The sequence below is a fragment of the Microtus ochrogaster genome, chromosome 16 (assembly GCF_000317375.1).
Source record: "Microtus ochrogaster isolate Prairie Vole_2 chromosome 16, MicOch1.0, whole genome shotgun sequence".
NCBI classification, from domain to species: Eukaryota; Metazoa; Chordata; class Mammalia; order Rodentia; family Cricetidae; genus Microtus; species Microtus ochrogaster.
Window position 1 is genome coordinate 22,232,006 of NC_022018.1, and position 18,161 is coordinate 22,250,166.

The 18,161-nt window shown below is 42.5% G+C and overlaps 1 protein-coding gene across 1 annotated transcript in view; it reads left to right on the top strand.

The window, feature by feature from the left end:
* Positions 1-18,161, top strand: part of Bend7 (BEN domain containing 7) — an 81,530-nt gene that overhangs the window by 8,898 nt on the left and 54,471 nt on the right. The window contains exons 2-3 of the mRNA XM_013349031.2: positions 14,043-14,345; positions 17,965-18,087. Coding sequence (XP_013204485.1) covers positions 14,054-14,345; positions 17,965-18,087 — 415 coding nt within the window. The 5' untranslated portion in view covers positions 14,043-14,053. The remainder of the gene's footprint in view (positions 1-14,042; positions 14,346-17,964; positions 18,088-18,161) is intronic.

Consider the following 18,161-nt stretch of genomic DNA (forward strand, 5'->3'; position numbering starts at 1 on the left):
TCACAGAGATCCACCTGCCTCTGCCTCCCGAGTGCTGGGAGGGATGTTTAGTTTTAATTGTGTGTATTTCCTATTTCACTAGGTTAATAAGAGCCCCCCATTCTTGTCCTATCTCTCTGAAACAGGATGCAGTTTGTGACCCTGTGTGTTAGCCGCCTTCTACCTCCATGGCTTTAGATACTCACACCACTTGGGGAGGTGTCCCTGAAATATTGCAGTGCATATTCCTGAGCTATCCATTGCTGGTCTCAGTCTGGAGTGACCTCTTCCACCCTCTGTGTGGTTCTCCTTTATTTATCATTCCAGGTTCATCTTAAGTCTCTTTAAGGGCAAGACTTCTGATTTTAAATGCTTACTGTTTTCCTATTGCAGGACAAATACAAATTTGGTACAGGACAGACTCTTAATAAACCATTGTTGTTGGTTTGTTTTTCGAGACAGGGTTACTCTGTGTAGCCTTGACTGTTCTGGAACTCGCTCTGTAGACCAGGCTAGCCTCAAACTCACAGAGATTCGCCTGCCTTTGCCTCCCAACTGCTGGGATTAAAGGCGTGTGCCACCACCACCAGCTTTAATAGCCATTCTTGAGTGAAGGAGTACCACATTGAAGCATGCTAACTATAATTTCCTACCAATTGTCAGTTAATTTGTGTGAGACAACACATTGAGCAGAGACAGTTTCTTGCCTGGGAATGTCCCCTGCAGTAGTGCAGGAGGTCTTCATTCCATCCATAACATGTTGGCAGCATAAATACACATACATGTCAGTAGATCCTATCCACATGTTATAACAGTCAAATGTGCCTCCTACATATGTGACCTACAGCGTAGTCCTTAGTAGGCCATTGGTGTGGGATACTCTTTTGTGCACAATTTAGCTTTGAACGAAAAAAAAAAAAATAAGAAAGGAAAAAAACCCTGCAGTTGTGCAGCACTAGGCAGGTCTGTCGTTGTGAGGCAGTCATAGGAATTATTTGCAAAGCTAGGATGCTCCAACACTGATCTGATCCAGGCTCGTTGTCCACCGTTTCCTATGCGCTGTCTTGGTGGAAACCTTGTTGTGGGGCACAGCACTACCCTGTTCCCATCAGCCGACTGAGCACTCTTGCCTTGGTTGTTTGGCTGTTGTCTTATCCTTCTCTGTCTGTCTGTCTCACAAATGAGAGACTGTGATGAACAGAGAGAGATGGAAGGCACATTCTGTTGATGGTCAGGTTACTGTGCCTCCTTTCTGTACAAAGGACGGCTTATTACATGTGTACTTGACAATGTACTTAAAATCATCTCAAAGTTGAGACAGATTTTCTTCCCTATTCCAGACAATCAGCATCCTTGTAAATAAGAATCTATAAAATTGTTCTCTGAGTATAACATTTTTTTCCAACCATGCACAAGTATGCTGTGTTATTTGAGTTCCAAGGGTTTTATAATGTTTTTTACTTGGAAATCAAATTTTATATCTGAAAGGTTAATGGAGAAAACTAATTATGCTATCTGGTAACCAAATGTGTGATGAGACATTTGTCTCTGTAATTAACAGCAAGGAACTTTTATGGTTTCATAAAATCGAGTGCTCCACGGAGTATGCTGTGAGCATTTGTTTGGACGAGGTGTCCAAAGCAGAGATGTTTATGGATGATATAAAGTTGAACTGAAATGGAATGCAGGTGTCTGCGCATCTTACAGCGTTTCTCATTGTTGAAGCGGAAGCCAGAAGATTAATAACTTTACTTTGTCATGATAAAATAAGTAATGTGTTCTTGGAACAGTGGTACGGTACATAAGTTACTCAGTAATTCCAAGAATTTATTCTGTTCCAGGAATAATATCCTTAACAATTTATTTTTTACAGAAAAAGTGGATGCAACAAATAGACTATGAAGTTGCGTATGTGGTTAATGGAATTGTATCTCAAACGTGACTTCACGCCTACATATAAGATGTACAGAATCCCACAAAAATGCAAGGTTAAGATACAACTAAAAAGTACAAAGTCAGAGGAGGCAGAACTTAAGGTTCTTCCATTAACACTAACTCATTCTCATCGCACATATATAATTTTTTCGATTACAGCAAGACTTTAATGGGCACCTTATTATGCACTGCATGAACCATGGCTGCCACGGAACACAGCTTTAGGATTTCTCCACAGAATGCTCCTCTGGAAGGGAGAGCCTGGTGCTGGAACACAGCAGCCATGTGTTCCCTCTCTTGACCCCACTCTCCCTGGGTTACTTTGGCCATTCTTCATTTGTCAAGTAGAGGGATCTTTTTCTGACATCTTCCACCTTGGATGGATCTATTTCTTCCCCTAGTGAAAAGCTTTTTTTCCCTTGGGAAAAGCTTCCTTCCGTAAGACAAGATTGGGCAGAGGTACCCGGTGGTCCTGCTTGTCACCCGTGCTAGCTCGATAGGAAGGAGATGTTCTTTCGAAGATGCCACACCTACCAGCTTACGTCTTTTTTTTTTTTTTATCTATTTTCTGTGCATTGATATTTTGCCCTGGGTGTTGGGTCCCCTAGAACTAGAATTACAGACAGTTGTGAGCTACCGTGTGAGTGCTGGGAATTGAACCTGGGTCCTCTGGAAGAGCAGTCAGTGCTGCTGAGCCATCTCTCCAGCCCCTGGCAGTTTACTTCTTATAGATCAGTTTTTAAAAGCTTTCCTTAACTGAATCTTCCTAACATATCTGTTAATATAATTTATTTTGTATTCATTTCGTGGCTGTCTATTGAACCGCCACTAATGCCAGGCTAAGAGATGTTTCACCCACTGGGTTGAGATGCGGGAAGTAAGGGCACTGTGGGTACTCAGAGCAGCAGAAACCCCGGGGTACTCAGAAACATGGCCCTTTTGGAAGGGGCCTTTTCTTTCCGTTTAGTTGTTTAAGCCATTCCGGTGTGTGCAAACCAGTGGGGCTCTGTGTCTGTGTTTGTTTCTCGTGTCTTTCCTTGCACTCTTGTCCTTCTGTGTGTTTATTTTGTTCTGCTCTAATGTGTTAGTTATGTTTTATCTTATATTTTATCCAAGGGGCTGAGCGTTCAGAGAGATCATGGCATCGTAGGAACAGAAACATGGAGAAGCTTCAGAACTGCTGGAAGGCCTTCATTTTATACATAAAGCGGTGGGCCTGCTGGCTGGATGTGACAGTTACTAACTAATTAGATTCTGATTGAATTGTTCTGAAGGGAGGCTGACATTACCTATGTGATCCTAGTGTTCAGCCAAACCTGAATGCCACTGCCAGAGATATTGGGGGGCAGGTGGCAGGAACCAAGACTGCAGACTGAATGCCACTGCCGTAGACACTTGGGGAGAGGTGGCAGGAACCAAATCTACAGACTGAATGCCACTTCCATAGATATCAGGAGAGAGGTGGCAGGAACCAAGACTCCAGAAAGCAGCAAGGAGGCCAGACAGAGAAGCCAGTGAGCCATGTTGAGGAGCTGGGACTTCATTCTAATGGTTTTGGCATTTTATAGGAGTACATGGAATAATTAGATTTGCATTTTTGAAAGAGCCCACTAAAGTCAGGGTGGAGTAACTGGAGAAGGGTGGCGCAGAGGCTTTTGGGTAGAAGCCTCGAGTAATAATAGGAATGAAGTTGTAGTAGTGACAGGGAAGCATCCTAAAGTAACTGGGAAATGACAAGAAACAGAGCTTAATGATTCAGTGGCTGGAGGACGAGAGAAGAGGAACAGTTCCCCGGTTTCCGGCTTGAACAGCTAAGTTTGCTAAGACTTGGAGATAGGCTCAGTTATAGCAAAATAAAGCTGGAGCTATGATATTAAGATTGATTTTGCGATGTCTAAGAGAGATTGTTGTCTAATACACAATTGAATAAATGGGTCTGGGGCCCTGAAGTGAAATGTGCACTGGAGTTCTGTATGCACATGGTTAGTGGAGACCAGAGAGAATCACTCACTCCAGAAAGAATGTGGAGGGCAGGAAGACACCTGGACAGGTGCCCTGAAAAACTAAGACATCAAAGGCAGTGCTTTGCATACCAGTGGTTTTGACATAGAAATGGGTTGTGATATCAATTTAGTGGATTATCATTAGCACTGAGAACAGTGACTAGCAGCATCAGCATCAGTAGTAATAAACAAGCAGAAAACTAAATAAATAGAAAATGTCAGAGTGCATTGCATGCTAGCATAACGAATTAGTGAAATTCATGAAACTGTCATCACGTTTGTGTGCTTGCTGTCCATGTTCTAGGTTGTCATGGAAATGTTTCTTACTTGAACCCTGTCATGAAGTTGGGAAGCTACTCATTTAAGCTGCCAGTGGTTAACTATAGGGACTTCCCACTAGTCTCACTCCAGGTGCCTCTGGATGCAAGGTTACCCGAATTCATGAGATCTTTAAAGGAAAAGGCTGCACGTGTGACCTGTTCTCATCATCATCTCTATTATTTACATTGAAAACAAAACTGTGTAACAGCATGTGTATTTAACTTGCAATATTTTAATTTTTTTAATTACTGAAGAAATGTAATTCAGCCAATACTCGGTCTTGTTCACATTTAGCTGATCCATGATGTCGATATGGAAATTAACATCTTGGGAAACAGAGATTTGCACTGTGTATTAGAGCTTTGTCAGAAGAGTTCTGTACAGTAGATTAGAGGATCAGCATTTCAAATTATATTGAAAAGACTGTCTCTTTCCAAACAGTAAGTTATGAATATTTCATCTCACTGACTGAAGGCAAGGTTTTTATTTACATTACTATAGGTATTCAGAAGCCTCTCATTTTGCTTCTGTGTGTGAGTTTATTGTTGCTTTTGGTGTGTTTTGTCTTTGCAGTGCTGTGAATTGGAGACAATCTTGTTATTTTTTGTCCTATTGTATTATCAGTGTTTTTCTATATAGGTCATAGAATAACTAACAAATACATTCAGATTCATTCTACTTTTGCCAATAAAACATTTGTCTTTCATAAAACCAACAGGTTTATATGAATCAAGTTTCTAGTTTAAAAGGAAATGTATGAGCCTCACTGTTCTTAGTCTGGAGTAGCACAGCCAAGTCAGACCCATAAAGATGCTCCTCTAAGGAGTCCATTGCTACCACCATGAATGCTGACATAAAAATGGTCAAGGTGCTAAGCTACATCCGGATTATGTGACAGAAACTTTCCGGATAGCACACAGCATGACCTCGACAGAGAACCCCTCTGCCTTTCTTTCACTGTCTACTTGAGTGAATCACATGGACCTAGGCCCTGGCGCCATCCAGTTCAGTTCTCTAAGGCATCCGCTAGCTTCTCCTGAGGAAAGTCAGATTTCAGAGTTGGAAACTCTCAGCTTATTCTCTGCTGAGCAGGTGTGCCTGATTCTGCTGCCACTGTACATCTCAGGGTAGCCATGAATGCTCTTCAGCACATTCTAGATGCTAATATTATGTTGTAAAGCCAGGATCTTGGACACTCCTGAAGATTATACTTGCTAGAGGGCTTAGGACAGTGGTTCTCAACCTTCCTAGTGCTGTGGCCCTTTAATACAGTTTCTCATGTTGTGGTGGCTCCCAACCATAAAATCATTCTCATTGCAACTTCATAACTAATTGTGCTACTGTTATGGATCGTAATGTAAATATCTGATACGCAGGATATCGGATAGGCAACCCCCAAGGGAGTTGTGACCGCAGGTTGAGAACTCCTGGCGTAGGACATAGTAAAAGTTATATAGAAAGTACTTAAGCATTATTTCCCCTATATGCATATAAATTCCTTTATAAATCACACAATTTTTGTGGGATTTCAGTGGAAGGTGATCTCAAGCACATATTCCACGAGTTGCAAACTACGGCACTCCCCAGAGCCGTTCTTTCCCAGCTTTCTTTGCTGTGCTCCCTAGCCATGTCAGCCTTTTCTGCCTAACTCCATTGTGATGTTTTCATTTCCAGAGCTATTCTACATACTGGTTGCCTTATACCAAACGTACCAAGGGTGTGTGCGTGTGTGTGTAATTTTTCTTAAAAAAATAATGCATATTTGAAAATTCTTTTGAAAGATAAAGTTTGTGAAGCTGGAAATGGGGGTAAAACATAAAGGATCCAATCGCCATTGCACCCTCAGTGTTAATAATAATGTTTGTGGAAATACGTGTCTGTAAATGCGTGTGCATTACCAGGAGAGAAAATGGAATTACATCATATCATGTGTTGCAATTTTTTTTCACTTAACTAAATCTGCATTTGTTTCACTCATAATTAGTACCTACCTTAAACCAGCCAGGCAGTTGTAGGTCCTGGTTATCCAGTAAGAATGTGGTTGTGATGAACACAGCCTTCATGGAGTTTATACATACTTTTAAATTCTTACGCAATGGTCTGCTTCACTCCCTACTCAGCTGTTATGAAGTTCTGTAAATGCTCCATCAATAATTTGGGTTGTCCCCAGTATTTCCCTATTGTAGCGAATGTACTTGTACTGTGCTATAGATGGTTGTTGAACTGTTTCTGCAGGATTAATTCCTACAAGGGGGCTTGCCAAATTTCACTCCAAAAAGGTATTTTGTTTTGTTTTACCAAATTATACACCTACCAGGAAAATATGAAGATGGGTATTCCGCTATTCAAAGATGGGCTTAATGAATCTCTGATATTTGCCAAATTAAAGGATAATGAATTTCACAATAATTTTCATTACATTAATCATCAGGGACATAAAAATTAAAATATTTATCAAATCATTTATTCCTCTCGTGAATTATATTTTGTCACTTGTCTAGTTTCCAGCTTAGCAGAGTCCTGAATGTGAGAGCATATTTACTGTCTAGATGCCCTTACAGAGTACCTGACTCACCACCTTAATAATCTGTGGCCACTTTTTTGCCTCTTTCCCATTCCATGGCATCCAGACTATGCTGTGTGGAGCCCTTGGAGTTCTTGAATGCCCTCCAAGGCCTTACAGGAAGCTGGGACCTGGCACAGCCTCTTCAGCAGAGCTTGCTGTTTTTTATTTATTGGGGTTTCACTAAAGATTGTAGTTTACAAAAGGGTTCACTTAGAAAACCCTTGCTCTCTTCTGCCAACTGTTGCTCCTCAGGTCACGTTTTGCTGATTAGAACCCCAGCCTTGCACATTCCTGGTAAGCACGTCCCACCCCCACTGAGGAGTACCTGCTGGGAGCCTTGAGAATCTTTGGAGTTAATGAGTCTGGAATGAGGTGCTAATCTCAAGTCCTCTCAGAGCAGAGCCTGCTTCAGATTCCTTTTCTTCTACTTCACTGGCTGAGATCTGTGGTGAGGAGCCTGTCTCCCTCTCTGCTAGCATCTGACAGCAGTTAGCTTAGTCTCCCTAAGACACGGCCCCACACCAGCTTGCACAGGTGTCTGAGAGGGCATGCTTTAGGTCGTTTGTACTGTCTTGGTCGGCATATGCTTCCCACTGCTAAACTCAACCTTTTTGTATTTACTTTAGCATGCCGTTACCTGAAAAGCATGAGGGTTGTAAGCATGCTTTTCAGAAGTACCCTCGGTGTTGTGCAGCCATCGCCACTGTCTGGTTCCAGGATGTTTTCAGCATCCCCAACAGAAAAGGGTTCTCATTGTCACCTCTCACTCTGAGACTAGCGTTTATGAACTGGAAAAGCCAGCCCTTTAGGACCAGCTGTTGCCCACCCTCCAGCCCGTCAGCTATTTCTTCAGCCTGCTTTTTCCCTTATTGATAAAGAACAGGGTCCTATTCATAACACCCTTAGTGTATTAGAAGATATTAAATTAGTCAGTAACTTATTTCTTAATAAAATGGCACAACTTCTTTAACCTCTTTTCTGCTTCTTTTGATCGTTGGGTTTTTCATTACTTCAGCCTCTTTAAGACAAAACTGGACACAGTAGTGTCGTAAAAACCTAACCAACAGTGAGCACTCCAGCTTCCCTGAGTCCGACCTTTTGTTCTGCTAGGCAAGTGACTGCTACGCTCCATACTGTAAGGGGGAGAGGATTGTGGAATTCAGGAGGACTGGGTTTCACCTACCTCCCAGCTTAGAAACAAGTGTAGTCATACCTCCATTAATGTTGTCTGCGTCCTATTATATACTCAGAGAAGATCCAGGTCTCTGTAAGGTGTCCAGCAATCCCTGGAATTGTTAGTGGTCCTCAGGGATAGTCTGTCCAGAGAGGGCAGCCTTGGTCAAGTTTACATGGCTACATTTCCAAGTGCCTACTTATCTGACTTTATCAAAACAAGGTTCTTGGGGCTGTGATATAGCTCAGAGATACAGCAGGCACTAGGGCTGGGGCTTCAGTCCCCAGCCTGAATAAAAATGTACCCAAGGCTCGGTATATTCTCACATCTTTGGAGCCTTCTTGTTGTAATTCTCTGCTGCTGTTAATACCCATTCGGGTACATGAGCTAGAAACCTTAGAGTTATCTGTCATGGATCTCTCTTCCGCCTCATTCTCCCAGGAGCTAATCACTAAGTCCTTTTGATTAAACTCTTTTAATGTCTTCTTTCCCTTTCCCACTCCTAATGGTGTCAAAAACTCATCCCTGTGTAGTCTTTAGCAATACTCACCCGGATTTCTCTCCACACATGAGTTTCACCATCACCTTCCCAGATTGTTTTTCTGAAGGACTTATCTGATCATTTCTTATCTTTCTACTAAAAAGATAGTGAATTTAAGTCACCTAGTACAGTAACTCATTGTCTCCAGAGTAAAATTCTCCCTCTACCTGGCATGCAAGGCCATTGGTGTGATGGTGGCCTTACTGTGCCTTTCCTCACCTGCCATGTCTTTAGAACTATGAAGCTTCTGGCACAAACAGCTGCTCTGAACCAAGAGTGAATGGTGGTGTGTCTCTGTGGGCATCTTTCTGAGGCTGGAATTGGGCAGTGTCGGGAGCAAGTGGAAAGCCATTTCACTCTCCCCGCACGAAGAGAATGAATTAATCCAGGGAGCTGCAAGGAAAGCAGCATCTGTGGAAGAATTGTGTCCTAGCTCAGGAAGGAAACTGAAAATGCACTCTGCAAATAGTCAGGCAGTTTGCTAACTGAAGTTCTGAGACACAGAAGAGAAGGGGTCACTGGGCCTGGGAGAACTGGGTACATTTTTCAGAGCAACAAATCAATACCAAAGAATTTGGGGGAAGATGTTGAGAAGTTTGGAGGGGAATGTCTTTCAGTTTGCGCCTGGTGTTCTTTGTATCTCAGAGGCCCTGATAAATGTCTGTTGAATAATTTAGTCAAGTGCCTTTTCACTCTGTCCTATTAATATGTTACCTGTTTACTCCCTCTGTGTTGGCATCTGCTTCCGCTAGGCCTCTTTCTGTCATATAAGTCAGTTCCTTCAATTTCCTGAGAAAGGCCTAGAGACTGTTTACTGTATACCAGCACTTGGCGATCTGAGTTCACATGCATGGCGACACATGGAGGTGACATACTATCTTTTTCTTGTACCCAGACTGAATAATTATGTCCTGTCAGGTATAGCCTGATCGAATGAGAGAGCTTCTGTGTGGAGGCTGCTGTGTTGGCCTCTTCCTTCTCACACCATGCATCACATGAATGTTTTATGTGAAGGAAAGTGATCTAATAGAGTCTCGACACTGAAGAGTAGAATTCAGCCCATAGTAGTTTCTGGACCTTGTCTCCTTCAGTTATTCTCCGTCTTATTTTGTTCAGACAGAATCATTCTTACTGAACCCCGGGCCTACTGATTCAGCTAGACTGGCTCACTAGTAAGTTCTAGGGACCCACCTGTCTCCTTCCCCTCCCAACTCCAGCACTGGAGTTACAGGCGCATACTGCCATGCTCAGCTTCTGTATGGGTCCTGGGGATTTGAACTCCTGTCCTCAGACTTGCACAGCAAGTGCTTTTCTGACTGAGCTGTCTCATGAGCTCCAGTTACGATATACTCTAGAAAGGAATTAAATTAAGGCCAACAAGACAGCCGCATGGCATAGCTCAACTAGAATGTGATTTCTTTTGTTTGTCTTTCCTAAGTAGATGAGTCTCTTGAAGCTGAATATAAGTGAAGATATATATGGTCTTGGAAAGACATCAGGAGTTCACAGGTTTCCTTATAGACTCTTGTTTCTCTAAACCTTACCTTGTTCCTAAGACTGTTTCCTGAGACCTGTGCACAGAAAAGACACTGGCACTTCAGACCCAGAAAGATGAAGAATCTTCATCTCGGCATCTTATGTACTTTCTACCATATTTTTTAATCACAGCCCTTGGAATCTCCTATGATAGGTTACCTTTATCTGAAGATGCAGTCACCTTCAGAGCATTAGGTGTTATTAACATCTTGGGAACTATGAACTGCCTGAAACACTTTCTGGACTATTACCCCTTAGGTTATCGTAGGTTATCGTAGCTCAGCCCTGAGTCAAACCTTTATGGTTCCAGAAACTCAAATAACTTGTTTATAGTCAGTGGCAAGTCAGTGCAGTTGAGAAGTGGATCTAGCTCTTCAGAAGACCTAATCTACCCATTTTACCTGCTAACACGTGTTGTCTGGGCACATGTGTCTTGGCCCATCTGCCCCCACTTTCTGTAAGTTGACTCAGCTTTTTTGTGGTGCCTACTTTAGTCATCAGGTCTCATTTCTGACTTTCTGCCCCATCTGCCCTGCCCTAATGGACAATCAGAACTCTTTGCCTCTCTCTGCCAGAACTGCCCGTCTAGGAGTCCAGGGTTTCCTTCACCCTGGGAACACTGTCAACAGACTCAGCTTCTCCTCGTTTTTCTAGATGCAGGGAGTCTCCAGACAAGAAGTAGCCAGAGTTCATCCCTGAATGCCGGGTTGTCCACCAAGGAGCTCATCCCTCTTCTTCAAAGACACTTCCCTCAACCAGTTCTTTTCCAATCCTCCCTCTGGTCTCTCAGCTTGTTCCAGAAGAGAGTTGTGTGGTATGTGCAGTTTTCTGTACTCTGTCCTTTACAGTGCTCTGCAGTTGATAGCCCTTAGCCGGTTCTTCCCAGCTCCACTGCTCTCACCTTTCCCCTCCGGTCCAGCTTATTCTGCTCGGTTTGCCCTTCCTTTAGAAGATGTTGTGACCTTTGTAGGGACTGCCACCACCAGGTTCTTCTGTGTGCTTACCATCGTCTTTCTTTCTTTACTGTGGGCTGCTTAGGATTCCGGGCATCTACATAGCCAAGGTTGTATTTTGTTCTGTGCAAAACTCCAGTTGTATTTTCAGTCTTAATCTTTACAGGCTCAAGTTCTGAAACTGTGAAACTAAGTAATGACGAAGCATCTTTGCCCTTAGATTGTTCCAGAGTCCTTCTGAGTCCCCACCCCCATTCCCATGGTAGCACTCCATCATAAAAGTCTGTCCTCCAGACACAGGCCGACCTTGGTCAAGAAGCATCTCTCTTCCTGTTATGTGTGGTGTTAGTGCAGAGAGGTGACCTGGCTCTAGCCTCCTTTCCAGGGGCCACAGTGAGTAAGGCAGAAGGAAGCTTGTGCCAGTGAAGACCAGCCTGCACACAGCTTTCCGTACTTCACGGCCAGTCCCAGCCAAAGGGCCAAGAGTGGAAGGTTGGGAAAGCTGCTTCCTCCTGCTGAGTGTGTGCCGTTAGGTGACTAAGATTCACACTCCATTTACCAGTAGGCTGTTTCCAGAATTCCTCTGGGAGCTCTTCCAGACACACCCTGCTCCAGACATAGAACGGTATAAATTTTGTTGTCTCTGCATTATTTAAATCGTGCTTGGTCATTCATTCTCATAAAATCTGGATGTGATTTATTGTTTCTGTCTTATAACTTTGCTGGTGTTTGAAATAGAAAAAAAATGTATAATCAATTAAGATATTTCTCCTCTCAATCATGTGTTAGCACATAATATTATAAATTTAGGATTGTGTTTTTCCTGCATTATGTTCAATATGAAAGGTAGAATTAATATTTTTATTATCGTTTTAATATTGGAGGGGCTAAGATGCTGCTCAGCAGTAGAACACATTTTTAGCATGAATTGATTCCCAGATTCTACCCCCTGAATTTTGAAGTTACTTATTTCAAAATAGCTTATAAAATTTCCTCACATAATACTTGGTAATAAAATACATTAATGAACTGGATATCTAACTAGATACTACCAGAGTATGTATCTTCTTTGTGAAACTTTCAGGTTCTACCTGAACAATATGGTTTATATGATGCCAAGTGCATTAAGTCATCATTATGTGTGTATTTATAATGCTACACTTTTCCTAATAGTTTCTTCTGTCTTTTTCTTCTCAAATTTTAAATTTTAAGTATTTATTAGGGTGACTACATGGCCATGCATGTGTATTATGGAATAAGATTTTCAATGCTTAGGTTAGAAAAAAGCACACTTCATCTCTAAGATGATGCTTGTCACTGCATAGCTTAAGATCACATACGGCCGGGGAGGTAAGATGGTGGTGAGCACACAGCCAGCATGGAGCAGGCCCTGGGCTTTCCTTCAGCACCATAGGAAAGAAGAGAAGACAGTGTCGTGTGTCTGGAGTAGCCTGCAATATCTGTACAATTTTGTAATTATGTTTATTAGTATATATTTTAAAAGTACAGCATAGAGATAGCTTAACTTTTTGTTTTGTTTTGTTTGGGGTGGAGGGGGAGGGCCTAATATAACTCTGGCTGGGCTGGAACTGGCTATGTAGACCAGGGTGGCCTCCAACTCACAGATCTGCCCACCTCTGCCTTCTGAATACTGGTATTAAAGGGGTGCACCACCACACCCAGCTGGAGTGCCTTGGTTTAAAAAAAAAATTTAAGCCGGGCAGTGGTGGCGCACGCCTGTAATCCCAGCACTCGGGAGGCAGAGGCAGGTGGATCTCTGTGAGTTCGAGGCCAGCCCGGTCTACAAAGGGAGTTTCAGGACAGGCTCCAAAGCTACAGAGAAACCCTGTCTCGAAAAAAAAAATTTAAATATGCCCTAAGGGGAAAAGAATCTTAATAAAGAAATTGAAGGGGGCTGGAGAGATGGCTCAGAGGTTAAGCCATCTTTGCCTGCTCTTCCAAAGGTCCTGAGTTCAATTCCCAGCAACCACATGGTGGCTCACAACCATCTGTACTGGGGTCTGGTGCCCTCTTCTGGCCTGCAGGCATATGCACAGACAGAATATTGTATACATAATAAATAAATAAATATTTAAAAAAAAGAAATTGAAATTCAAAAAACAAAACAAAAAACAGATCTGGAGACTGGTTGCACAATAATACAAATATATGTTCCTGAACTGTAAACTTGGAAGTAGTTAAGATGGTTAATTTGAGAACATACACATATTTTCATCATCAGAAAAAAAGTCAGTGTAAGTGACATGAAGTTTAGAAACAGTGGTTACTTTTGCACAAAGTTCCGAGCTGGAACTGCAGAGAACGTGCAGTGGATTGGGGATGGAGAGTCCAGCACGGTGAATTTGGTTTCTAGCAGACAGCAGAGCAGAGAGGCTGTGGATACAACCAGTATCTGGAGCTGGGAGTCCATGCACCAGCCTCATCTGGGACGCTGGAAACGGCCTCCCTGCTTGCTGTGCTGGGCCTCAGTATTTTTGTCTCCCATTACCTCCTAAGAAGGCAATGTTGCCGCCCACAGTGTGCCATCCTGGAGAATAAATACCTGCTTCGCTTCCAGCCCTCTTTGTTCTGGCCTCTGCTCACTGAGGCTGGCTGATAAGGGGGCAGAGAAATTGCTGGTTACCTACCTGCCGTCAGTTTCAGTTACCCACAGATGGCTGTGGTTGAGCAGATGGCTAACCTACTGGCCTCATCTTTGTCTTCTCTCTTGGCGTTTTTTCCTTATGAACCCTTACTCATAAAATACTTCCAAAGAGGAAATTGAAAGTTGGTTTCTGATCATACTCTAAAGAAAGCTTTTTTCCCAGAGAGAACCGAGCCAGGAAAACTGTCTTCAGGCCATAGCCAGTTTTCCTTCCCTTACGCGTTGTGAATTATTTAAGAGTATGGAATCAGTATTCTTTCCCATTTCCAGAGAAGTACTGTTTGCTTTGCAAGGCTGTGGCAGTGGGATATTTGTGGTGTGTTTTCTTTTGTTAAGTTACAGTGCTAACTTTGACCCTGTTTCCATTAGGAGATGAAAACATGGAAATTAAAAAACAAATTACAGGGATGAGAAGATTACTGAATGACAGCACGGGGAGGATATATCAACGTGTTGGCAAAGAAGGAGAGAAACTAAAGGAAGAGCCCCAGGATTTGGAGTTAGTCTGGCCTCAGCGTCTGAACTCCTCTGCCGAGGCCGCACAGGGCCTCCATCCTCCTTCACGTGGGGCATGGAATGAACTACCAACCCAAAGTGGGCAGTTCTCAGGGCAGTATGGTACACGTTCTAGAACCTTCCAGAGTCAGCCCCACACCTCTGCAAGTTCTAATGGTACGATTGTCCAGCGTTCAAAGTATCCTTGTGGGCAGGTATCCTGGCTTGTTTTAGTCCTGAGTATTGACTTGTTTTGAGATCAGTTTATGAAAATCTTCCTTAGTCACCCACCGCACTGGGTTCTTTTCAGTTCTTCTGTATGGGACTAAGGCCCTCAGGCAGGGTCTCACAGGGCTAGGCAGATAGTCTTCTACACAACGGCGGCTCCACTCCTGTGCTGGGTTATTTTAGAAGGCAGAAGGGGAAGGCATAAGAGAAAATCTCGAAAATCTCGAGTGTATGAAAACTCCAGACTTGACAGGAAAATCAGTGGGTCTGCACTAAAAAAGCAGACTCCTAGTAGAGTTTTAATGAAGTAAGAATTCTTATCCACCAGTACACAGACGGTGTGGTCACCAGAGCCTGGACATTAAAGTGGCAGCAGCTGCCGTTAGCTTCCTGGTCGTGTTTGGTGTTAGTAACGCATGGTCCTGCTTACCCTTCGCTTCACTTCATCGTCAGGAGAGTCCTACTTAGAAAGCACCTCACAGCTTTTCCTCTTGTAGAAGCCCTTTCCCTTACCTGCGCTCCAGTGCCAGAACTCATGCTGAGAAGTATGCCTTTAAATAGTGTTTCCCAACCTGTGGGTCGGGACCCCTGTGGGGGAGGTTGATGACCCTTTCACAGGGGCACCTAAGACCATTGGAAAACACGGATGCTTGCATTATGATTTATAACAGTAGCAAAATTACAGTTATAAAGTAGCAACAAAATAATTTTATGGTTGGGGTCATCACAGCATGAGGAACTGTATTAAAGGGTTGCAGCATTAGGAAGGATGAGAACCACTGCTTTAAAGTCAGATTTCTTTAAAATCCCTGATTGTTAAGTGGAGAGTGGGGCTCCAAATTTTTTCAAAGCTTAAGAGAACAATTGATGCTTTTCTTGGTAATATTAATTTCCCATCCAGTGACATTGGATATTTCTTGGTTTATAAATTATGTATGGATGTGCAGATCTATAGTTTACACAAAGAACAAAGGAAAAATAAGGCATTTCAGCTTCCTTGAAAAGTTCAGGATTTTCTTCCTTCATGTTCATTTTATGATATCTTTTGGTAAAAAGAAAAAGTTTTGATTTTGTTTTTTTCTTAAACACAATTGACAGTAACCAGCTCAGGGGACTGAGAAGCCATCCTGAGACACTGATGAGACAGTTAGGGGCCCTAGAGATGTAGGGTATCTTCTCTCCTCAGTGTTCCATACGCAAGTATCCAGTTCACGTGCTGGCAGGCTTCCAGGCTAGAGGACGGTGCTCTTTAAAGGCTCCTCCATAAAAATGAAAAGTCTGTTCTCTTTAAAATTGGAAAATGATTTATAATGAGCTGAGAAGGGCTAGTTTTGCCCTCTAAAAAATCATAAAGATAGTGCTTAGATTAGTGTCTAGGAATATTCCATAGCGCCCTCTTAACTCTACTACCAGTAAGAGAAAAAGGGGCCGTGTGTGTGTGGAGTAAAGGTGACCTCCCACGGCAATGATTTTAGGGGGATATATTCTACTCACCAATATACAAGAATGTTGGGTTTATTCTAGAAACTGTTATTAATATTAAAAGTTACAAAAATTCCTCCAAATCATAATCAAAATAGATAGTTTTTGTCTCTTGCCTGCACCATTTCAGTAAAAATATATTATACAAGGGGCTGAAGAGAGACTCAAGTTGTTAAAGTGTCTGTTACATAGTGTAGAGACCTGAGTTCAAATCCCAGAACCCACATAAAATCCAGGTGCAGCTTCTGTAATCCCACACTAGCATGGTAAAGTCAGAAAGAATATATTGGTCAATCAGTCTAAGCAGATCAGTGTGCTCCAAGTTCATTGAGAGACCTTGTCTCAAAAACTGGTGGAGAGAGTTCAAGGAAGACAACTGATATCAATCTGTGCCCTCCATACATCCATATGCATGCACATATGATTTAGTTATATGTATGTGTATAGACATATATACTCACACACACACCGTGCACACATAGACATATAAAATACACAGTTGACTCTTGAGTAAAGTATGTTAGAATTATGCACATCTGCCTATAGAAAGCTGTTTTGTAGAGATTTGCAACAGTTTGTGCACACTCTCAGGTGGACTTCACAGTCTAGAAATAGTGAAAAAATTATGGGAAAGTTGGATGTGTCATTAGTGTATAAAATAGGTAGATAATATAATTTATTATTTACCATTATCATTTGCTGACAAAATACATACACTTCTTATTTTAAAAAAAAGAAACAAAAACCAAGATTTATTATAACTTAGGTACACAAACACTATTCATGACGTCATTTGCAGTTAGGAGAAATTTAAACAAATGTGCATTTTTAGCTACCTCCTGTTACTGCTGTGGGGAGTTAAAAGTGAAGTGGGATCTTCAGCCTCACTTGAGGCTATGCCCTGCACACCTCTCAGAGCTGCCCAAGGATCCCTAGGATACAGCTGTGCCAGCCGTCTGTTTCTTTGGGGTAGCTGGCAATTCTAAAGCCGAGTCGCCTCTCTTTGCTACTGTTTGAATGCTAATCCTTGACCCTGCTCCAGAAGTAACCTTTAGTTCTTCTGTGGTTTTGCTGTGGTAAACTTCAGTATCTCAAATAATAATTATTAGGAGTTAGATTATATTCAATATATGATAAAAGACATCACTGGAACAACTCACCGTAGAACTTCAGCTCACCTGCCTGTCAGGAACTTAAGACGTAGCTGCCTCTTAGACTGCCCTTGTTCATGGCAGCTAACCTGGAGCTGGAGAGGTCCAGCTGCCAAAGTTTTTTTCCCAAATGTGCTGTTTCAGTTCATGGACTATGGGGAAATACTTGTGCATGTATAGGGGAAACAGAAGAGTCACTTTGTTAAGAAAAAAGGAGACTGGGGTTGGGGGATTATAAGAAGCAAAGTGAAGAAAAGCAACCTATAGACACCTCTGAACCTTCAGGTCAAGTGCTGCCCCTCCCACCCTGCCTCCTGCTTCTCCCCACCCCAGCCAGAGAGTACTGCAGAAGACCCTGTGTGTGCACAGCTCTTCTTGTTGAAACACATGCTTACCAGTAAAACTAGTCCTTGTTAGGCTGGTTTGGTTCTTAATATAAACTTTGTAGCTTGCATTCTAGTGGTGGTTTTCTAAGACTGATGCAGAGCTGGGACTCTGGTTTCGTGTCTGCTGTTTGAGAAAGGACTGTGAAGGCTGGAGAGATGGCTCAGCCACTGAAGGCTAGGCTCACAACCAAAAATATAAGAGAAAGTAGCATGAGTGTTTATCATGACTTGTCAGAGTCTTGTTATCCAAGATGACCTGGCCTCACAGTAGACAGGCCTGCCTTGGCAGCACACTGTGTGCCTGCGTTCACACAGACCTTGCTACCTGGGACACAGCATGCACCTTACAAACAGAAGGCTGGGTAATTAGATAAAGTCAGACCCCCAAATTCAGGACGTGAAAATTACTGGGTACATTTTCTTCTAGCACAGTTTGATGATAATTGTATACACTTCAAAATGCTGTCAAGGTACATTTTTTTTTTCGTTTTCTTTATAATTATTTTTTGCATGCTTTGGGAGTATATCATTCTTTTCTTTCATGCTTAGGAGAACTTCCAGGGGTGAATTCATCAGCTGGATCCAACTGTTGTACTTGTAACTGCCAGTCAACATTGCAGGCCATTCTCCAAGAACTCAAGACCATGAGGAAATTAATGCAGTTTCAAGCAGGTACAAAAAAATCAGACCTCCAAATGCATCCTTTGATTGTGACTGTGTATCTGACATCTTCAGTTGTGTGCGTT